Raw genomic sequence first — 24,648 nt, forward strand, 5'->3', positions numbered from 1 at the left:
TTATTCAAACACTACAATGTCATAGTCTTTCATGAACGACCTCCTGGGGATTTTTACCATTTGTTAGAGGTGTACTCCACTTCAAGCCAAACCAAGATTTACACAAACTCAGAATAACTGAACTAGAGATTGTCTGTTTGTTTTAGAAAGAACTGATCAGCATTTATATTTGAACAGTATTCTTCCTTTCTTATTCTGAATATTACTAAATTAATACTAAGTTTGATTTACATGCAACTTTTCAGGTATATGTCCATAACATAAAACAAGACACAACTATTAAAAGGCTTTCAAAATTTTTCTTAGCAAACATCAAATAGGCTGTACATTTTCAAATTCCTGTGGACACTGACCCCTAAGTTATAGCAGTAAAGCTGGTAATACGATTTCTCTTAAATGATATCTACTTGGTAAACAAGATCTGATTCTGACTGGTTAGAGTTCTCTCAATATCTCAAGCAAGGGGAATTTTGTGACTAATTTGAGATGGAATTACTTATCGTGGCTAGGTATCCTGCTTTCATGATCTAATATTGCCAAGGAAATTCAATGACTAAAGTGTTAAAACTAAAATGGGGGAAAAGTTTGAAGGAGGAGAGTTTGTTTAATAGTGCTTTTCAAAAAAGTGCCTTTAAAAATGCCCAGCTTGAAAAATAGCTTCTTTATGAAGCTCTGAAGCTTTTCAGTTCTGCTTACAGATTGATTTATATCCTTTAACTCATTGCCAAGGTCTTGTATACACTCTGGGGCTGTGTGGTTTGCAATGTGAAAATGCATGCTAAATCAAAGAAGAGCAACGGAATACTAAAGAAATGGTGGTTTACCAAAAGTTAGGAAATATAGGAAGACTAGTACTACCATTTTCAAAGTTCTTTAGATTCAGTTCACATCCTATCTTTTAATCAGAAAATAATTAGCTAGAATCTTCAGTAAACAAAGTTCCTTCCTATATTTGACTTAAAGAGAAAACGATTAATCAGAAGAAATTGAGTCAATAACCAAGATTTAGTTAAAAGGATGTTGTACTTTTTGTCCTGAAGCAATGTTATTTATCCCAGTATCATGTATCTCTACCCCTACATGATTATACAATGAGAATAACCCTGAAGCTCTGTAAACATTCAGCTCAACAAAGGAAAACTATTTTTTTCTGAGACTGTAAAGTGAAACAATATATTTTAGAAGAATTTATAACAAATGTTATAGACTTTTACTGAGACTGTAAAGTGAAGCAATATATTTTAGAATTTATAACAAATGTTAAGCACCAAGTCTTATCACACTTACCTTTAAAAGGCATAGATCCTATTTATAACATTCATCAGCAAACTTATTTATAGTTTCTATCTTCAAAATAAATCATGAGTCTAACCGCTCCTCACCATCTCCATAACCTTCACCCAAGACCAGGGCTGAGATAGCCAGCATGCGCATGTACAACTGTACCAGTCGCTAAAATATTGAACCACTTCTGATCAGCTGGTACATTAGCCATTACACTGAGCCTGCCAGGTGCCCCTGCCAGCCACTCTGAGCCCTTTTTTGTGACGTTCTATGACTGCCCTTGATATAGAAACTAAACAGTTAACACCTGGCACAGCAGGGCTCCTACCAGATCCTTGAGAGTCAATACCTGTAACATATGGAAGCTAGATCTTCCCTAGACCAATGCAACATTATCTCTTGCAGCAGCCTCCTTGCCACCACTCTTTTTTTTTTTAATTTTTACTAGATTATAGTTGATTTACAATATTGTGTTAGTTTCAGGTGTACAGCAAAGTGAATCAGTTATACATATACATATATCCACTCTTTTTTAGATTCTTTTCCCATATAGGTCATTACAGAGTATTGAGTAGAGTTCCCTGTGCTATACAGTAGGTCCTTGTTAGTTATCTACTTTATACATAGTAGTGTGTATGTCAATCCCAATCTCCCAATTTATCCCTCCCCCCGCTTACCCCCTGGTAACCATAAGTTTGTTTTCTACATCCTTAACTCTATTTCTGTTTTGTAGCTAAGTTCATTTGTACCCTTTTTTTAGATTCACATTAAGCAATGATATTTGTCTTTCTCTGTCTAACTTACTTCACTCAGTATAACAATCTCTAGGTCCATCCATGTTGCTGCAAATGGCATTATTTCATTCTTTTTTATGGCTGGGTAATATTCCATTGTATATATGTACAACATCTTTTTATCCATTCCTCTGTTGATGGACATTTAGATTGCTTCCATGTCCTGGCTATTGTAAATAGTGCTGCAATGAACATGGGGGTGCATGTATCCTTTTGAACCATGGTTTTCTCCAGATATATGCCCAGGAGTGGGATTGCAGGATCATATGGTAGCTCTATTTTTAGTTTTTTAAGGAACCTCAATACTGTTCGCCATAGTGGCTGCACCAATTTACATTCCCACCAACAGTGTAGGAGGGCTCCCTTTTCTCCACACCCTTTCCAGCATTTATTATTTATAGATTGTTTGACGATGGCCATTCTGACTGGTGTGAGTTGATACCTCATTGTAGTTTTGATTTGCATTTCTCTAATAGTTAGTGATGTTGAGCATCTTTTCATGTGCTTTTTAGCCATCTGTATGTCTTCTTTGGAGAAATGTCTATTTAAATCTTCCACCCATTTTTTGACTGGGTTGTTTGTTTTTTTGATATTGAGCTGCATGAGCTGTTTGTGTATTTTGGAGATTAATCACCTGTTGGTTGCTTCGTTTGCAAATATTTTCTCCCATTCTAAGGGTTGTCTTTTCATTTGCCACCATTCTTACCCCCTGCTGTCTGTTATACAGGAAAACAAGGTGATTTTTATTATTATTACTAACATAAATCAGATCATATTGCTTGCCTCTTCAAATTCTTCAGCAGTTTCCCATTACACTTAGAAGAAAATCCAAACTCTGACCTCGGTTCACTTGGCCCTGGGTAATCTGGATCCAGTCTCCCTCTTTAAACTCATCTTCTACCATGCTTCACTGTGTTCCAGCACCACAGGTATTCCTGCTCTTCTTATTCCAAAGCGTTTATATTTGCTCTTCCCTTTAACTGGGAAGTCTAGATCTCCAGTTTTCAATTCTTTCAGGTCTTTTCTCATATGTCACCTTCTTAGAAAGGCTGATGTGATGGCAACCCTATATAAAACAGCAACTTCCACCTCTGCACCAGCTTGGACCCGTACCCAGTCACCAACTTTTCCATCACTCTATTTGCTTCACAACCCTCATTCTGTTTTTGTGTTAAATTGTCATCTTACTTATTTTCTGTCTTTCCTATTGAAAGGTAAACTCCCTGAGAGAAGGACTATTCATAGCTTGCTCATGATCCTAATCTGTTCCCAACGTCTCATGAAATATCTGTACTATAATTTCCTTCCCCTATGCCTGCTCTTTCTTTCCCTCTGATGTAAATACACTTCTTCCCAATGCTACCTGTCCAAAACCAGCTTATCCATTAATGACAAGCTCAAATGCCATCTCCTTAGAACCTTCTTTGATCATCCCAAAGCATGTAATCTCTCCTTCTCAAAACATGGCTACCAATATTGCTCTATTTTCTCTTAAGGCTTTAACTGCTATATTTTTGGTTTTTGTGAATTACCTTCTCCTTTCAGTGAACTATAAGCACGTTGAAAGACAAATTTTTAACCCAGATATGAGCTTTTGTTTCAGTCATTAGTAAGTTCTCATCCAGAATGAACTTGCCTTTCTATTTATTAGCTGACTTCTTTCTTTAGGATAAACCTTAGTTTTAAGTAATAGGACAAAGAGAGTCTTCATAAATTTGCAGTTCATGGTGAGTTAACTTTGGCTGATGGGGAAGGGAGCTGTGACAATTCCCCTCAGGACACATTGCTGCTTGCTTAGGAAAACTTAAATATAGTTTACAAACTTGAAGGAAAATAAGGTAGAACGACTCCCTTAAAGAGATTCTTTCCAGATGTTTTTAAAGTAAAGCCTTATAATCATTCAATGTTCACTAGTCTCCTTGTTCAAGAGTTCATCCAACTACACAAGTCATATTTCTTTTCTAATAAAAACTCTTTTAAGCCAATGAAAATATTTACTGGCATTGGTTCTCCACTATGAGAAGTGAGCATTTTAATATTTTTTAAGCACATGATCTAACTGCAAAGCTAAATCATTTGTAATTCTTGTAAATCCTATCTTTTATCATCAAATAATCATTTATGGAATTACAATATTTTAGTGCCAAAGAGTTCCTTAGAGTGCAGATAAAAATAATTGTTAACTCCTAACTCCTAACTGTAACTATTAACTCCTGTTAGGAGCTAATAATTTTAAGTGCTGGCTATGCAATAATTCATTTAATCTTGATGACCATCCTCTGAAGTACATACTATTAATATCATCATCCTTATTTTAAAGATGGAGAAACTGAGACACAGAGAGGTTAAGTAACTTGTCCAGCGTCACAGAGTTAGTAAATGGCAGAGCTGGAACTTGATCCATCCTTGTCGTGTTTGGATTTGTGCAGCAGACATGTACTCGTTCTAATTCGCTTCTCCCTTGCCTTCCATTAGAGTGGAGGTTTGACTTCTCAACTTCCCTTACATGTAGAGGTGGACATTTGACACTTCTTTGGCCAATGGGAGTAGACATGAGTTCTTGGGAAAGTTTTGCCTTCCCCTAAAAAGGAGGAAAACTTCATAAAGAAAAAACATTTGACTCTTTGCCCTATTTACAATGTCACTTTCATATCCTAGTTAATTTCCAATTATTACTTGGTTTTGAATGGGAGCTATTCTTTCCTGGTTAGTCAATACCTGAAAAATAGTGTTAGGAAGACAGGGAGTGAGACAAGATAGAAGGCAACTTAAGTTCAGGTATATTATCTTGGAACACTTGCCTCAACTCGGTTGTATGCTCTGCCCTGGGACATCTCACCACTCTGTCCACACCAGTGAAGACATTGTCCTCAGCAATCAACGTAGTATAAACATATACATGCTCTCCACCTCAAGGTGAACAGGAATTTTTCTTGGCTTACTGTGGAGAACGACATGTCATAGAATTTTGTTTTTATTTCTTTGGAAGAGAAGGGTAGTTGTAGTGATTTAACTTATTTATTTCTCTTCAACTGACTTTTGTCAGGTTGACTGCTACCACTATCTTTCCTCTTTGTTAACCCATTGGCAGCCTGCTTCTTCAAATTTTAGTTGTTTGCATAGTTTCTCCATCCTGTCATTTGTGTTACCCTGCAATAGAGAAACTGGCCCAAGGTCTCTCATACAGCCCATGCATAGCCTCAGACTTTGCCATTCCAAGCAGGGGATTTGTGGTTAGGTTCTTCAGAGCCAAACAACAAACATTTTCCCCATGTATATGCTCAAAGATCTGAAAAATAAATGATCTGCAATCAGTGTCCTCTTTCCCTTGGTTTTGGAACACATTCTTCAACCATTTGGACTAAGGAGTTACTTTACATAACTAGCTAGCTTCACTGAACAATAAAGAGTCTTTTCTCCCATTTGTCCTTCTTTATGTTATTTTGCTACATTTAAGGGAGAAACAGTGTTTAAAACAGTTTCTCCTTGCTAATCCTTAGCAGAATTTGTTCCCTTAAGGTTTCAAAGGCATACAAGTAATGTACTCAGGGCCTTGATGTATAGCATTACTCTTTGACTGATTCTTTTTCTGGTTTATTTTGATTAGCACCTAGGAAGTACTAATAAGGACTGCAATAGTAAACCTCTTCCTTACCAGACAGATATGCTTAGAACACTGGATGCTAGTGGTATCATAAACACAAATACCAACCAGGACACTGGAATTACTTCACAGTTCTCAGATATAAGTTGGCTTATATCTGATTATAAGATTCTGAGACTCTGAGAATTGAGGGCAAAAGGTGTATCAAAAAAGGCTAATAGGAACAAGACCTGTGGATTTCAGCCAGGATTTCTCAACTTCGGCATTATTCATATTTGGACAAAATAATCCTTTATGTGGGGGAATGTCCTGTGGATTATAGGGAGTTTAGCAGTATGCCTGGCCTTTACCCACTAGATGCCAGTAGCAAAACTTTCGCCCATCTGTATCAGAAATGTCTCGAAACTTTGCCAAATGCCCACTGGTCAGGGGGTGGGGCATAATCACCCTCAGTTGAGAAGCACTGGTTTAAGAAAGAAGTAGAACTGTGTTGCAGTTAAAATAGAGGTCGTCACTGGATTCACTGGGGAGCTCTGGAGCTGGGATGGCTCTTCAGAATTGCCCCACATCTGCTTCAATGAATATTAGAGAAGTGCCTCAGTTCTAAAAGGGAACCTGGTGGCATACTATAGCATCCTCTACATTGGTCAACCAGGACTCCTAAGCCTTGTTAAATACTTTTGAACATAAAAATACCTAGTAAGATGTCGATGTGGGATTTGACCATCATAAGTAAAGTGAGAGTTAAATAAAATAATGTATGTAAATGTTCTGGCATATGTGATATGCTAATTAATTTGTAACCATAATTATTTTGTTCACATATGTAACCTCCTAGCATAATTAAAATAAAACAAAATCAGGCAGATTTACACCATACTCTTAAGGTTACCTGACCCCTTTCTCTGGTTGCTTAGCAATGAAAGATAAAGGGACAAAGCTACCAGTGTGACCAAATACTAATTTACATGATTGGAATTTTAGCCCCAAGAAGTCTTTCAATAGTAGACATTGTCCTAATGTGAAAATGACAATAAACACTCCATAGCTGACCTTGCACTCATATTGAAACATGTTCCCAGATATAAATGCTACACTTCTCTCTTGTAGTGATAATTTATAATTAAAAGACATTTTCATTGAGTACAAGTTTTGCTTACGATTTAATAATTTTAGACTTTGACTTGCTGTGATGAATCAACAAATGCAGCAGAATAATGTGTTATCTTAATTATGTCAGGTTAGTGGGTAAAAAGCAGAGGTGACCTTGATGTGTTAAGGGGTATTTTATAAATGAAGTGACAAATGTGAAAACAATGTTTTCAGAATATTTCAAACAGCGATGAGTAGAATTCAGCAAAGGAGAATTGAGTGATGAGAGGACACAGAGGAACATAAGCAAGCTCTATTCAAAAAGACTGATTTTATGGTACTGAATCCATATACATATTAAGACTAGATACACTATACTGATTCTATCTGTATAGATACCAACTTGCAAACCATTCATTAGCATTAAGTGTAGTAATAAGAATATGGAGAATATTTTGTTAATAGATTGTTAAACCCTTTTCAGTAGTATAATTTGGAACACAGCCATTAGAATGATTGGGTTGCTAAAATAATGTAAAAGTAATTTTGAAACAGTTTACTGTTTAAAAGAAAAAGTATCAGCAGTGTTAATGACAATGACTTAGAAAGTGGTTCACCATAAGCAAAACTTAAGAAATCAAGTTAACCACAAGTGAAATAGAAAATATCCAAGCACATTTTTGTACCATTAAACTCAACTTTAGCAATTAAAGTGTTTGTTATATCATATTAATTTGAATATTAGTTTGGGAGTTTCCTTTGATTAATTTGGGTATTTTGGTAAACATTTTTAGTGAAAACAACTTTAAACTTAACCAGACTATGTAATATGATTATTTCTCACAACTTAATGAACTCACATAGAACCCCCAAATTTGTCTAGAATTTTTTAAACTTTTTATTAAAGTATGACACACTTTTAATTTGCTTTGATTTTGAAGCAGTAAAAGGACTATAAGTAGTTTATTCTAAATTTTAAATATATGTTAGCATTATTACAATAAAAGTAATTCAAGACAAAACTAGAGGTTCTTAAGAATGTCTTCCTTGAGAAATATTTAGTCTATATCTTACTCAATTTTGAGAATTTGAAAATTTTGAGATATTGAGTTGTGTTATATTGCCAATATTGAGGCTTGTGTCAAATTTAATGCTTATTTATGCTTGTTTTCCTGACAAAACTGTTCATAACTTTGAGATTTAGTTAAAAAAACCACCAACTCTGTGATGTTTTTCCTGACCTCCACACTACCACAGTTAACAACAATACAGTTAATCACTTCCTCTGCAAATGGCCTTTATTGCCCTTATCACATTCCGCTGTCCTTTTATTACCTTCTGACCTTACTTCCCAGAAAGTGAGATCCTTTAGAACACAGTCTGTAATTTATTCACTGGTGAATCCACAATCCCTGGCTCAGTCTCTGGCACAGGGCATTCAATAAATGTCCAGTGAACAAATTATTTAATTAATTCATGGAAAGGCAGGAGCAATTATCCTCATCAGTAATAAGACTCAAAAATCTGTAACATGCAATCACTTGGAAAATATCAGTGTTACACAGTTAGAGAGTAATATGTGGAGACCAGCCTGGCTATGGCATCCTGGAGAAAAGTGAGGACAGTTCATTGAGGGGACTTAGAGAATGTGAATCAGTCCACCAGCAAGTGTTCCCCAAACTGTCATCTCAACCTCTCCTCTTGGGGGATTATTTTTTTAGGGTAAGTCAGAGGAAAGTATCAGAGAGCGGTGCTGATAAAAGAACCAGCCCAAGAATGTCACTGAGCTTTGAATAAAGTGATTGCTAAAGAGCTGTCTGCTAAGGAACTGTACACAAAGCAACGGAAGAGACATGGACCCCTTCAGGGGTTGTTCGTAAGTCCCAATACCATGTCTGAAACTTTTATCAGCCAGGAATATAAGCTGAGGTCTTACCCAACTTTTCCTTCTCACCTTTGGAATCTGTCAGCATAGAATGTTATGCTTTGGTAACAAAGAACCACCAAACTCCAGCAGCCTAAACCAACAAACGTTTCTTTCTTTCTCACATGAATGTCCACCAGCTGGTGGTTTTGCTCTGCACCATCCTCATTCAAGACCCAGGCAAATGAAGCATCCCCTGTCTGGAACATGTTGGTTACCCTGGCAGACAGAGAGAGAAGCTCTGGAGAGTCAGGCAGCAGCAACTAAATGTTCCCCCTCAAAAGTGACACGTGTCATTTCTGTACATAACACACATTTTCCAAAACGAGTCAGTGGCCCCGCGTAACCACAAGGTGGCAGTCAGTGCCATCCTGCCCTGCGCCCAGAAGCTGGGGAGCCAGCACAAACTACCACACCCTAAGACGAACTCCTCCAGAGGCAGGTCTTGACAGATCTCCAGAATCTTGTCTAGGGGATTATCTTCTTTTCAATTAGGAAAAAAAAAATAACATCTTTTTAATCTTCTCTCATTTATTAGCCTCATGTTTGCCTTTAAAGAGATGAACTATACTCTGTACAGCCATTATGTGGGGTGAAAGAAAACAGACACAAAGATGACATACTGCATGATAACATTTTTATAGTTCAAGAACGAGTAAACCTAATCAATGGTGACAGAACGCAGAGAGGTGGTTACTCGAGTTGCAATACTGACTGGGAAGAACACCTTCGAGGGGCTAAAAATGTTCTGTCTCTGCATATACATGCATACATAAAAGTTGATCAAGCTGTACTATTAAGATTGAGCCATCAAATGTGTGTTACACCTAAAAAGAAATCCTTAAATGTACCACTTGGGCATTAATGAAAGCTGAGAAAAAATGTAAGATTCATTGAAATCCACCTCTGACCTGACACACTGTTTAAAAAAAAAAAAAGAACTGCATCTGTAACTCAAATAAGAAGACATTTCACTCAGAATTCATGAGAAAGTGAAAATTGGAACACTTGGGATGTTTCCATAAATTCCATAAGCTGGCTTTTTCTTAAGTGATTTCAAATCACCTCATCTTCATTATAAAGCTATATACAGTTGATACATTGAGTCAACTCTAAAGATATGATAATGTAGTAGAAAAGGAAATGCTTCTTGCAACAGGCTAATGCAAAAAGCTAGCTTCATCAGGAACACCTGTCAATGGAGATGAATTTTTAAACAAAACTATTGATTCACAGGCAGAACTAAAAAAGCACATGCTGGGGGGACATAAAGTAATAGAGTTCTGGTTTTTTACTAGTGAGAGGAAATTATGTTTAATAATTCTTCATTATTATAGGAAACTTTATTCTATACAACACTACTTAATGAGGTCCTTGAAAATCCAGAATTTCATCTTGAGTTGTCTTTATAATTATTTAAGAAAATAAGCATCATGTTTGGAGACTAAGTCCTCCTGGAGAAATTCCACTTGTATAATAATTTTATAAAGAAATGTGTATTGTTCTAAACTAAATGTATTGTGCATATGGACAAAACTTTAGTCATTTTGACACCCTAAATAAAACTAGCTGGTTTCTTTAGATTGTTTAATAGTTTACAAACAATGATCCATCTTAATGGTTCTCAAATTTGTTCAGATGGTAGAGAATTCATGGAGATCTTTTCAGAACACCATGATCTTTGTACCACACTTTGAAATCTGGACATTTAATTCACTTAAACAAATTAAAAACTACTTTCTTAGCCAAAAAAAAAAAAAAATATATACACACACACAATATAAAGTAAAAATCATTGGTATAAAAACTTTAAAAAGAAAAATGACTTAACAAATAAAATATGATGAACTGTTTCCAAGTTTTCCTACAAATATTTATTTCCTACTTATAATAATAATAAACAATATATAAATAATAAATTATATACATATATTATATACTATAAGAAATAAATAATAAATTTATATATTATTATATAGTATAATAAATAATACTAAATTAGGTAATTCAATAGCTAAACATCACTAATAGACTAAAACCAGCTGTCACCAAAGGTTTTAATAAAATTTTAGGAGGGAAAAAAATAGAAAAAGTCTATTGATTAAGATATTTTTTTCTAAAAAGTAAGAAAATTGATATTATTCAGCTTTAGCCTCAGAACATTTCGTTTCAACTTAGAGAATCCCAGGATTTCAAGAGCACATAGCTTGCTTGACTTCATTGTCAATGATAAGAAATGGAAATCCTTTTTAGTTTTATTATAACTGCTGGAGTTTCCTTAGGATTCGATTTTATTTCAGCTCCTTTACTGCAAGGGAGACAGGAGAGAATTGGAAAATGTTTACATATAAGGGCTATATCAAGAAACACCACAGGACAATGACCTCCAACTTTCTTTTTTTCCCTTGTACTACTAGAAAGAATTTTGGCAAACTGTGTAACTCTTTGCACATTTTTAACTTAAAAACTATTATATTTTATCATAAGCTTAAATACTTGTAAACAACATAATTTCTGGTATATTTAAATATTGACATGTAAATAAAATTGTTACAGTCTTTCTTCTAAATATGTCCAAAAGGATAAACATCATTGTCCATTTTAATTAAATATTTGACTTAGCTCTTCTTTACAAGCAGAAATTTTACACTCCTTCCTTTTCTGCTTGAAACTGTGTTTCTATACCACTTTTCCCCATAGAATTTTACCCTAATCCAATCTATTGTTATATTTGAAATTCTTTTGTTAATCAGTCTATCTTGACTTTGGGGCACAAAAATCTGTATATAAATTAAAATGCTGTTTTAAAATTTATTAAGACCATAAAGCTGTATTAAAATATTTCTTCTTAATTCATTTATTATTACAATTATCAGTAAACAATCAGTATGACTTACACACTGATAATTATTAGATATAGAAAAGTAAAACTTTATTGAAAATATAAGCTAGTGGGTATAGTTGTTTTTTGCAACTGGTTCACTATGGATAAATATTGCTTATTTCTAGGATGAGACAGGGTGTAACAGACACTCCATGCCTATTACACATTTTTGATAGACATAATTGCTGAGAAATTATATGAATAGAAATGGAAGGAGTTTTGTGTACCAATGTCACTCAATTCTTTGAACTCCTTCCAAGTTATATGGTAAAAATCACATTCTGATTATATTAGTAAACTGTCACACTCATCCATCATCAAAAGTTATTTTCGATGATCTCTTGTCTGACACTCAATGTGTGCTCCTCAGTATCATTGAGAGAGAAGAATTGGCCTGAATTGCAAGGGAATTTGTTACACAGTCAAGAGAGCAATGTATTTGTCAACTTCCGGAAAGTATGCCCAGATGGACTTATCAAGACCAAAATGACTGTTAATTGTATCTTTTACTCTTTTACCCAGAAGCAACTTATTCAAACTGATAAACTCAAAAAGAGTTGGAAAAAATTCAAAATATTGCTATCTTTAATACATCTTAGCCAATATAATTTTTTAGTTACTTATTTTTATTTTATCATGAGTTTTACATATATTTTTGTCAAAATGTTAGCACTATAAATTTAACTTCTTCAAGTTGTGGAAAATGTCTGTCATATAACCTAATTAGCACAGTCATCCTATTGCCTCTTTCCTTGACTGTTCAAAGTTCTTATAATTTGGGTTTTCTATCAATACGTGAAAACAGGTATAGAGTATGGGAGGAAAACAAAAATTTATTGAATTACATTGTATGCAAGGCATTGTATTAAGAGATATGAACTATTCCTTAAATCTCATCTCATTTACCACCTCCTAGGTCACTATGTTCCAGCCTGAAAGACCACCTCACAGTTCCTCGAATATGCAAAGCAGACAATGCCCCGTCCCTGTTCTAGAATGTTTTCTTACCATTAAGATACTTACTCAAATATGCCTTATCTAATATGGTACCTCACCACTCACTGTGTTCTTACTCTGCTTCACTTTTCTCTTTGAACTTATGGCCATTCGATATATTATATATTTATTTGCTTGTAGCTTGACTCCACCCTCAGCAGCATTTAAGATCCATGAGAGTAAACACTGTTGTTATTCTCTGCTGTGTTCCCAGGACCAAGACCAGTGCTTGACACATAGTAGGACCTCAATAGATATCAGGTGCTTAAGTAAAAAAATGAATGGGAGTCTCTCTGACCTCAATTAACAGTAAAATATTAAAAGAAATAAAGGTAAACTAGCAGAGTTACTAATAGAAATAGTCTATTTTGCCAAGTATGGACACTTTAAAAATTGCTACCCAATAGTGACTCATTGCCTAAAACAAAGGAATCTTTAACACTGAAACCCAGTGGACTCTAGCAATCCCACTCCTGGGTATATATCTGGAGAAAACCATGGTTCAAAAGGATACATGCACCCCAACGTTCATTGCAGCACAGTTTACAATAGCCAAGACATGGAAGCAACCTAAATGTCCATCAACAGTTGAATGGATAAAGATGTGGTACATATATGCAATGGACTATTACTCAGCCACTAAAAAGAATGAAATAATGCCATTTGTAGTGACATGGACCGACCTGGAGATTATCATACAAAGTGAAGTAAGTCAGACAGAGAAAGACAAATATCACATGATACTGCTTATGTGCAGAATCTAAAAATAATGACAAAAATGAACTTATTTACAAAACAGAAATAGATTCACAGACTTAGAGAACAAACTTATGGTTACCAGGGGGAAGCGTGGGGATAGACTGGGAGGCTGGGATTGACATATACACACTGCTATATTTAAAATAGATAACCAACAAGGACCTACTTATAGCACAGGGAACTCTGCTCAGTATTCTATAATAACCTAAGTGGGAGAAGAATTTGAAAAAGAATAGATACATGTGTATGTATAACTGAATCACTTTGCTGTATACCTGAAACTAACACAACATTGTTAATCAACTATACTCCAATATAAAATAAAAAGTTAAAATAAATTTTAAAAAATAAAAATAAATAAAAATAATCCATTACATCAGAAACAAATGAGTATATTTAACTGTTCTAGAAATTCACTATATTTTTCTTATTTTCTTATTTCATACTAGTGGAAACTTCAGCAAGGAAATCATTACTCCAAATATATTGGCTGTCAACACTTATCTGAGCCATGCCAGAATGTTATCTTATTCACACTTAATCTTGAGAAACTTTATGATAAACTGCTTCAGCTAAGGCATTGGTAGTTGATAACTGGATAAAAACACTAAAATATATTTGAAAGCAAAAAAATAATAATTTGGGTGATTGATTTATGATGAAATTGGAAAATGTCTAATGGCTTTCTAGAAAGAACTTCTAAGCTAAAGGAAAGAGGGAGTATATTCTGTTGGTGGACTTTTGGGCCTCAGAAACTGAATCATGAGAAGGAAATCATTTTTCAGAGCATCCTTCAAATTACCTTCATAAAAGAGTGAGTGTTCACAGATGAACCTAAAAGAAATTATACATTTCCCCTGACACAGTATCTGAGATTTGGGGCAAGTCTGATACAGGACTTGCTAATTACTGCCTCTTCCCCATCCTATCTCATTGCGTGTTCCCATTTACATGTAATATCCTAAGTGTCATGTTATGCTTTGCCTCCTTGCCTTTCTTGTTTGTTTGTTTTTAGTCTTGTGCTATATAGTCCATATATTCTTTGATATCTTTTAGCTCCAGTAACTTGGAAGGTAAACATGCTGTTTTACTTGTAAGTCTTACAATCAAATCACTAGTCTCTAATTATTAATGTCAAGAATGAAAAACAGCCTTTATTTGCTCTTTCAATGATAGACAAAATAATTAGCATATCTATACCATCTTTAACACCCATATCCTCTCTTTAGTGTTGTTTTGTTTTTTGTTTATAATCTGGAATGTTTTTATTATTATCTGTGATTATTTTTAAGCGTTATCATCAATTTCAAAAAGTATGTTTGTTTCATTTTGTAAACACACAACAGTTGTTTATACTTTGTTTATTTAAAGAGTTTCAGGGCTAAACATCAGGTCCTTTCCTATCATGATATAGATGATGAATTTTTATTTAGATGTATCTCTTGTTTGACTGAGTTTGTCTTCAAGTGATTCTTATGGTTAGGGGAACCTAGAGGAATGGTCCCTGTCTTGACCCTTCTCATCACTGGCACCAACTAACTCTAACCCCTCCAAAGTAGGAAGTCTTAAAGGAGTAGGCCAGCATTTCCTCATTTCCTGCAAAGGCTGTAACACCTCACTACTTTCTTAGGAAGTTTAAGAGTCTTTGGTGGCTTCTTTAATCTGGTCTCATCCATCCTCTATCTACTAGAAATCCACTGACATTACATTCATGGCATACCATTGTTACTACTCCATACTCTTGTTATTTATTTATTATTTCAATAAGTTTTGGAGAAGGAGCAGGTTTTGGGAAAGGAAGATTTGATCACATCACTGCTTTGTTTCAAACATCCTAGCTAACTCCTCACCTATAGAGTAACATTCAGATTCCATAGGAGAAAGATCCTTCATTCTCTGGCCCAGCCCACCTGAATCTTGTACCTGAGCAAGTACCCCATTCACTTCACCTTACTCCTGGCCCTGTTCCTATGTATAGATAAAAACAAAGCAAGACTTTTTTTCTTAAACTGGTTTAGTCAGAATTAATCCAAAATTAAAAGCATCCCTTATTTTACTTATTTTGTTTTGGTTTTGGTATTTTATTTAGTGCTAAAAATCTGAATGAAAAATCAACTCAGAGCCAGTAAACACATCAATAGCAACCAAACATGGAAACATGTCATGTAAATAAATACAGGACAATTATCTATGAAATAGCTGTCTTTGTATTTCAACAAATATCAGAGAACAAGCCTCCTAAGCAAAGCCATCTACAGTTTGAGCCAACAAACACCTTGGAAAAAATTTACCAGTGCTTTTGGCTATGGGTATTACTCCTCAGATGTTAATAAACATGCAGAACCAAGTTGACCAAGAATATCATTCACTAGCAATCATCAGGGATCTCTCAGCAACTCCTCAGTCACTCACAACTGTTTGACTATGTTGACTGCCAGGTCAAATATTTTTCTAGCTCGAAAATCTAATGAAGAACATCTTTTTATAGTTTATTCTTAATTCTCCTCTGTTTATTGCTTATTACAAACAGTCTTATGAGTTCCTATGACATTTATACATAGAATAACTGTTAAACCTAAATTAAATTTCTCAAAACATATTACTGTGTCTAATGAGGTCAGCTTCTCTGATCTTTGTTAGGCTTTCTTCCAAACTAACTTCAAACTACACTCAACCTGCTAGACACATTTGATCATGAGTTGCTTCACAGCAAAGAGTAGATATGTTTATTTGATCTAATTAACTAGGATAAAATGATAAGCCTGTAGTACCTTGGGATATTTGCTGTAGATTTCATAAAATATGTATAGAAATTACCCTGCACACACAAAAAAACTGTTTAACTGAAGCAATCTCTGAGCTTTTTAAAATTTGGTCAAATAAATCAAGAATAATTGAGATAATATTTTCTCTTTTGAGCAACGGTAAATCAAGATAATTTCCATTATCTAGTTTATGCTAATCATTTGACATAGCTCTTATTAGCAGTGAGCTGAATGCTTCTGTCTGTAATTAATCTAAGCTTTTGATACATGGCACAATAAAATGACTGGTTTTGAATTTATACACACCTTAGCCTTTTCAATTTAAAAGACATGTAAATACAAATTATTAACCACTTTTACCAAGAGATGAAATTGAGTTACTACTAATTTTATGTGCACGTTTCTATCAAGCATAAAAGAAGTGGTCAGCCTTCATTTCTAGCTAATTTAACAGAGTCATTAGATGACAAATGTCTTTTTTCATTAGAATGTGAGAATTAAAAAAAATACATTAGCTGACAGAGCCGTGCTATTACTAAAAGTATTAGAAATAAGATTACTGCTTTAAAAATAAGTAAAATGGGTTTTTCCGGTAAAGAGCTCTGATGATAGTATCCCTAGGATAATAATCAAAAGATGTTTCTAAATTTCTAGGCACATTTAAAACATGTCTTTTCTTTGGTACACTTCTTGAGAGCAAGATTTTTTTTTTTTTTTTTTTTTTTTTGGCCAGAGTCCTGTGGTTTCTATTGCCTCTTACAGGGGAGGAGATGACTTTTGTTAGGTAGAGTAAGTACTGTCTGCAACTCACCAACATTAGCCAGTTTTGACAATGGGGAGAAGAAAGTAACTGTGCTCCTCCTCCTTCCCTTAGTGAACCTCTCCTCCATCTCCTTGGCTTGTTTTCCAGAGTCTCCCAAACCTCTTAATTTTAAAGCCTTTTGGGACAGCCTCAGACTTCTTTAGCTACAGTCACTCTCTTGGTGATTTCATTCAGGCTTGCGGTTTGAGATATACCCTCTTTTTGCTAATGTTCCTAAATTCTTATCTCAAGTCCAGACCTTGCTCCCCAAACTCCAGACTCATATATCCAACTGCTGCTTTGACATCTCTATTTGGATGTCCAATAGCATGCCAAACTTGACATGTTCAAAACTGAACTCCTCCTCTTCCTCCACAGAGGCCTTTGCCCTAGCTGTTCCCTTTGCTGGAAAACCCTCCCCTCCCCCAGAGAACTGCCTGGATAACCTCCTCACCTCCTACAGTCTTTGTTTAAATACTGCAGCCCTAAAGTGTCCTGCCCTGCCCTGACTGCCGTATTTAATACTGCAACCTGATCCTTTCTCTGATCCTCCTGACCCTCCTCTACCTTTTTCGCCCACAGCACTGTAACCTACTATTTGGTTTCCCTATTCATTTTATATTCCCCCACTCAGATATAAGACCCTTGAGGGCACCATTTCCTCTTTGGTCCATGGTGGAAATACACACATAATAGCGCCTAGCACATAGTAGTTACTCAGTAATTATTTATTGAATGAATGAATGGCAATAAACAGACATATCCCTGTATCCCAGTGCATAGGGTTAGTCATATATGAATTAATAACATTAAAAAATCTGTCTCATTGCTCCTCCACAGTGCACCATCTTTTCCTGTCTGCATACCTCATTCTTTCATTTATCAACTTCTCTTCCCTTCTCCTTTCTTCCCTTCCCAAGTGTCCAGTGCTCTTTTGCTGCCCCTTGGTTTCTAATCAGGAAACTCTACTATGAAAAGCAGAATAACAGAGGTGAAGAGCCCTGTTTGAATCTCTGTTTCTCTAATTACTCTTTCTGTGCATTTGTGCTCATTACTATTGTGCAGGAAATTCAGAAGACATCATCTGGATGCTGACTGAGATCAAAACTATATCTTCAACTTGTCCAGACCTAATTGCATTGTTGAGCACATAAAGAAGCTTGAAAATAAGGGTCACCCTGTGTGTATGTGTGTGTGTGTGCATATTATAAAACACAATGTTATCATACAGGAATAAGAGATTATTCACTGTGATGTATATACTAACAAGTTCTTAGAGTTACAGGAAATGTAGTCATTTGGATGTTATAATACAGGATACTATGATTGTACAATGTTGGATTTCCCAAGTCAATCAGAGTTTGACAGGTATAAATCCTACGAGTTAAGGTATAGCAGAATTGACCAATTTTGTCAGATTAAGAACATTATCACACAGCATCCTGGATCCAAGGCACCTCTTAAAATAAATGAAACCTCAACTTGTGTCCCATTTCTTGCTGCTAGCATGTGAATGAGAGTTTCTTTATTTTGTTTTTTGTTTTATTTTATTTTTTAACATCTTTATTGGAGTATAATTGCTTTACAATGGTGTGTTAGTTTCTGCTTTATAATGAAGTGAATCAGTTATACTTATACATATGTCCCTATATCTCTTCCCTCTTGCATCTCCCTCCCTCCCACCCTCCCTATCCCACCCCTCTAGGTGGTCACAAACCACTGAGCTGATCTCCCTGTGCTATGCAGCTGCTTCGCACTAGCTATCTATTTTACGTTTGGTAGTGTATATATGTCCATGCCACTCTCTCACTTTGTCCCAGCTTACCCTTCCCCCTCTCTGTGTCCTCAAGTCCATTCTCTAGTAGATCTGTGTCTTCATTCCCGTTTTGCCCCTAGGTTCTTCATGACCTTTTTTTTTTTTTTAGATTCCATATATATGTGTTAGCATACGGTATTTGTTTTTCTCTTTCTAACTTACTTCACTCTGTATGACAGACTCTAAGTCCATCCACCTCACTACAAATAACTCAATTTCGTTTCTTTTTATGACTGAGTAATATTCCATTGTATATATGTGCCACATCTTCTTTATCCATTCATCTGTCGACAGGCACTTAGGTTGCTTCCATGTCCTGGCTATTGTAAATAGAGCTGCAATGAACATTGTGGTACATGACTCTTTTTGAATTATGGTTTTCTCAGGGTATATGCCCAGTAGTGGGATTGCTGGGTCATATGGTAGTTCTATTTTTAGTTTTTTAAGGAACCTCCATACTGTTCTCCATAGTGGCTGTATTAATTTACATTCCCACCAACAGTGCAAGAGGGTTCCCAAATGAGAGTTTCTTAATTGCTGTCTCATCTCCCTCCTCAGTCAGGACTAGGAGGATCACAAGTTCAAATGTCATTCTAGATTCATGTTGGATTCAGCTGTTTATTGGCTGAAATTATTTGAGTGGTCAAAGCTTTCCCATTATTTCATAAAATCTAAAGGAGGACTGATCAGTCCAGTCAATACTAGACAATATTAGACTTCTTTTGTTTGTTTTTCCTTGCATATCAGCTTTGATGGTGTGATACTGGTGGGGTGGCAGTAGAGTGCAAGTTTGTAAAGGTTCCAGTTAGGCATGTCCTCTCAGCCTCCTAGTGTCTTTAATTGTATTGAGGAATCCAGACGTAGGAGGGCCAAAGTGGGTCTTCTAAAGCATAAGGCCCCAGGTTGCCCTAGGCTGAGGACAATACTGCCTGTATGACCCTAATATAAAATTAGCACAACCCTGGATTGCTTTGTCATCTTGAACAAGATCAATCATTCAGCCACGAAACTGAATAGCAGGTCCAAAGATATTCACTCACTAATTGCTTTATTATGTTTACCACCTGTTGCCAATATGTATTCATCTGATAGGCCCACTGACTAGAAAAACCTGAAGCCAGGGCAAGAGTTCCTCAGCAGAGATCATAACTGTACCTAACACAGTACCTATTCCTACTCTTTCCTCATCTCCCTTCATCTCCCACCATCTTAGAGCCACACATCATGTATCTTAGGCAAATACCTTTGATTAGTTACTGATATCCTCACACACCAATTCTCATGATATTTTCCAGATATGCCTCTTAGAATATCTAAAGGAAAACCAGTCCTTAACTTCTTCATGAATTAAACTTGCTAAAAGCATAAGCAATTAATTTCACATTTGTGTATGAAATTACTTAACCGTTCATTCTGGGAAAAGCATTAAAAAATTGAAACTGTAGAGTTTATTCACTCTGATTCTTTTTTCTTTAAAAATTAATTATTCTGTGCATAGGTAGTAATTAACCTGATCTCTTTCATTAACCTGTGCATAGGTAGTAATTAACCTGATCTCACTCATAATTAATCTCAATCTCATTCTTATGTCCTGTCCTTTGGGCAGTGAGATTATTTGCAAACCTCCATCTTTGAGAAATTGACTGCCATATTTTTCTCCTTTGCTGAGAGATAAGTTCCTCTTAAGATAGAAGTTGAAGAGATAAAAGTTTTGCTTTGGGAAACTTGGAAATATGGAAGTCAGTTGAATGAAAGCAAGAATAAAGAAGTCAGAAGGGGCTTCCCTGGTGGTGCAGTGGTTGAGACTCTGCCTGCCTAATGCAGGGGACACGGGTTCGAGCCCTGGTCTGAGAAGATCCCACATGCCGCGGAGCAACTAGGCCCGTGAGCCACAATTACTGAGCCTGCGTGTCTGGAGCCTGTGCTCCGCAACAAGAGAGGCTGTGATAGTGAGAGGCCCACGCACCACGATGAAGAGTGGCCCTCACTTGCTGCAACTAGAGAAAGCCCTCGCACAGAAACGAAGACCCAACACAGCCATAAATAAATAAATAAATAAAATTAAAAAAAAAAAAAAAAGTCAGAAGAACATTCATTGAACAAATACATATTTTTATTATGTTCCAGTTTCTCTTCTAAATACTGGTGACAGAGCAGTAAACAAATGAGACCAAAATACCAGCACTTACAATTAAGTGGGAGAAACTGATGATGAAAACACATGCACAGCAAGTTATTCAGAATTCAAAACGTGTATAGGTAATGGAAGAAAACAAAGCAGGGACAGGGGACAGAGTGTGTAGTCAGGGAGGTATATTAGTGTTCTACTGCTGCATAACAAATTATCAAAAACTTAGGAGCTTGAAACTACATCCATCATCCAGGCACAGCTTAGGAAAGTCCTCTGCTCAGTATCTCACAAAGCTGCAATCAAGGAGTTGGCCAGAGCTGAGGTCTCATCTGACACTTGGGGTCCTCTTCAAGTTCAGAATTCTCCCAGGTTGGCAGAATTCAGTTCCTTGCAGCTGGAGAACTCAGGGTAGGTTGCTTCTTCACAGTCAGCAGAATCAAATGACGATAGAGGAATAAGATTAGCTTTTCTTTATTACCCTCTTCCTCCCAAATATTCCCCAGACCCAAGACGTATCAGAGCACCACCCTGGAAAGATGAAATTCTTTACTCAACGATCAGGTATATCTCAAAAAGAATTACAATATGGAAAGAAAAAAAAATGCTTGTAACTTTATCTACCTGTGATAGAAGTAGCTTACTGGCCTGTATTTTAGTTTCTTGCTTATACCTCTGTCTCCTCTTTATCTCTTTCAACCCCTTTTTCCTGTTCTCCAGTCTAGTATCTCACTTCTATCCTGTGCAAACTCCAACTTTCCCCACCCAAGAAGGTGGTCCTGACCCCTCCTTGAGCCATTTTATATGTTATAACTTGAGAGCTTCATGTCAGGGTGAGATGCAAACAGAGGCTACTCAAAGGCTGTTGGTAGATGTATAAATTTCTATTCAATTTTCCCACAATAAATTGTTGTGGCTGATTTTCTCCCTGTTTCAGTTGAGAAGTAAGCACACTTATCTAAGTCAGGAGTCAGCAAACCACTGTTCTTTAAAGGGCCAGACAGTAAACATTTTTGTCTGTACAGGCCATATGGTCTCTGCACTGTGTTCCAATAAATTTTATTCATTAAAATAGGTGACAGACGAGTATAGTTTACTGACACCTCATCAAAGCATTATTCTCTTCTCAGTAACAGAGACTAATCTCATATTCTAATGTCCTCTTTCTCCTGTAGACATAACTTTGCTCTTATACTTTGCCCCTACATACCCACCAGAAGACAAGCAAGGAACACATGAAATAGCATCATTATACCAAGGCGGACTTGATTATTTCATAGATCTGGCTCTCACCCCAAAGTCTCTGCTTAGATTTATTTGTTATATGGCACTGTTTCAGTTTATTCTGCCAAACAGACAACAAATATTTGCCAAGTTCTTATGATGTGCGTATCATTATGGGGAACTTTGAGAAAGAAAAATGTAATATATGTCTCCTCAATGAGTTTATAAATTAATTGGTGAGGTACACACACAAATTAAATAACAGTACAAACTGTAATTCAAGAAGTATGATAAGGCAATATTGGATTAAATGTCCATATAGTGGCACAAAAAATAAATGCAAAGAGTTCAGAGGAAGGCTGTGTAGGTTGTCAATGAAGACTGAGGGAGAAAGGACTTTACACTGGATATAAAGAATTAATAGAATTTAGGGACTTCCCTGGTGGTCCAGTGGTAAAGAATACGCCTTCCAATGCAGGAGACACCAGTTCAATCCCTGGTCGGGGAATTAAGATCCCACATGCTGTGGGACAACTAAGCCCATGCGCCACAACTACTGGGCCTGTGCCTCAACCAGAGAGAAGCCCACGTGCTGCAACAAAGAGCCTGCGCACTGCAACTAAGACATGACACAGCCAAAAATATAAATAAATAAATAAATATTAAAAAAAGAATTAATAGAATTTAGATAAATAGACTGTGGGATTTTCCAATAAATTTGAGGAACCAGTAAGGTCACAACATAAGCAAAGAATGCACGTACATATTCAGACAACAGTAAGCCAACCCAATTGAAGAAAAGCGTTTGTGTGTGTAGCACAGCAGCATTTGTCACAGTTCTTTTGACTGCAAGGGAGACATAACCCAACTCCAATGGGGGACTGATGAATTCTATTAACTATAAACTCAGTGGCAGAAGTTGCTTCTTCAGACACGATTAGGACTACAGGCTGGTGTTATTATTTCAGGGCTCTCTGTCATTCTCCATCTCTCCACTTTGCTCCTCTCTGTGGTCTGACTTCAATCTGTAAATTCGCTATCTATGCCTGATGGCAAAAATGGCCACTGACATTACCATATTCATAAACACTTAGCTTAGAAAGTCCATGGAAAGAAAGTACTTCTTTCTCACAGCACCTGAATGTCAATTCAGGGAAGAATAACTGGCTTAATATAGATCTTGTACCCAAATGAACTAACTACTGGACCCAGAGGGATGAGGCTGTTATAATTTCTTCTGCCCTCAGCAGGTGCCCACATCCTGTGATGTCTGTGGAGAAGAGGTACACAGGAATTGGAGGGGGGTTATCCTCAAAAGTAACAGAAATGCTATAAAATAGCAGATTACCTTATAAAAATTGATCTCAACCTTTTCCATGGGTTTATTAGCGCAAAATATTTGAGGTGTATACTACATCTAATACTATACATACCATCTATGAACTATAAAACTCAATCCTAGTATGACAATTTCTAGGAAGATGTCTGAAACTCTGAAAAGTCCCTTAAGATATTCAGCTATGTGGTCCTACAATGTGGGTTCATGCTCTCCTCCTCTCTCCACAGCGCCAAATCACTACTATAGGGAAATAAAGCTGGGAAGACATTCAAATTCAGACAATGGATCTGAAAGTACAGTAAGTCCCCTACATACAAACGAGTTCCATTCCAACAGCACATTCGTAAGTCCAGTTTGTTTGTAAGTCCAACAAAGTTAGCCTAGGTACCCAACTAACACAATCGGCCATATAGTACTGTTAGTTATAGTACCCAACTAACACAATTGGCTATATACTATCGGCTATAGTAATAGGTTTATAATACTTTTCACAAAAATAATACATAAAAAACAAACAAAAACAAAAAATAAAGAAAACATTGTTAATCTTACAGTACAGTACCTTGAAAAGTACAGTAGTACAGTACAACAGTTGGCATACAGGGGCTGGAATCGAGTGAACAGGCAAGAAGAGTTACTGACTGGAGGAGGGAGAGGAGGTGGGAGATGGTAGAGCTGAAGGATCGTCAGCAATAGGAGACGGAGGGCAAGGTGCAATTTCACTCACACCTGACGTTGATGGCACAGATTCTGGTTCCTTGCTGGATTCAATTCTGTCTACCCTCTTGAAAAAACAATCCAGTGATGTCTGGGTAGTAGTACTTTTTTTCTCGTCATAGATGACACGGAAGAACCCGACTGCATTCTGAACGGCTGCTGCAAACTTTGTGTACCGTTCTACATTTGGGTCCTCTTCCTCAAAAACTAACAGTGCCTCCTCAAATAAAGAAAATTCCCTTGCCATTTCCTGCATCGTGAATCTCTTTGGTTCCTCAGTTACTTCTTCTTCCTTTTGTCTCTCTTCGTCCTTTCTCTGTGCCACAGCTTTTTTCTCATCACCACTGCTTTTATGCTTGCTTCTGCACATCCTGGGCTTGAAATAAAGATACTGCACTACTGTACTATATACAGTACTGTACTGTAAAGTACACAAAAGCACAACCACTTGTAGGTGATGCACACATGTGACAATATGTGCCAGACACGTGAACTAACTTACATAATTGGACATGCAAAT

General features: G+C 36.3%; 1 protein-coding gene across 8 annotated transcripts in view; it reads right to left on the bottom strand.

The window, feature by feature from the left end:
- The window catches only part of FBXO4 (F-box protein 4), a 435,787-nt gene that overhangs the window by 290,872 nt on the left and 120,267 nt on the right, over positions 1 to 24,648 (bottom strand). The window contains exon 7 of one of the 8 annotated variants that reach the window (XM_082454531.1): positions 23,233 to 24,504. The exons of the other annotated variants lie outside the window; for them this stretch is intronic. Coding sequence (XP_082310657.1) covers positions 24,408 to 24,504 — 97 coding nt within the window. The 3' untranslated portion in view covers positions 23,233 to 24,407. Of the gene's footprint in view, positions 1 to 23,232; positions 24,505 to 24,648 lie in introns of those variants that run through there. 8 annotated transcript variants of the gene reach the window in all.

Source organism: Balaenoptera physalus, assembly GCF_965194825.1.
Source record: "Balaenoptera physalus genome assembly, chromosome: 3".
In the NCBI taxonomy this organism is placed as follows: domain Eukaryota; kingdom Metazoa; phylum Chordata; class Mammalia; order Artiodactyla; family Balaenopteridae; genus Balaenoptera; species Balaenoptera physalus.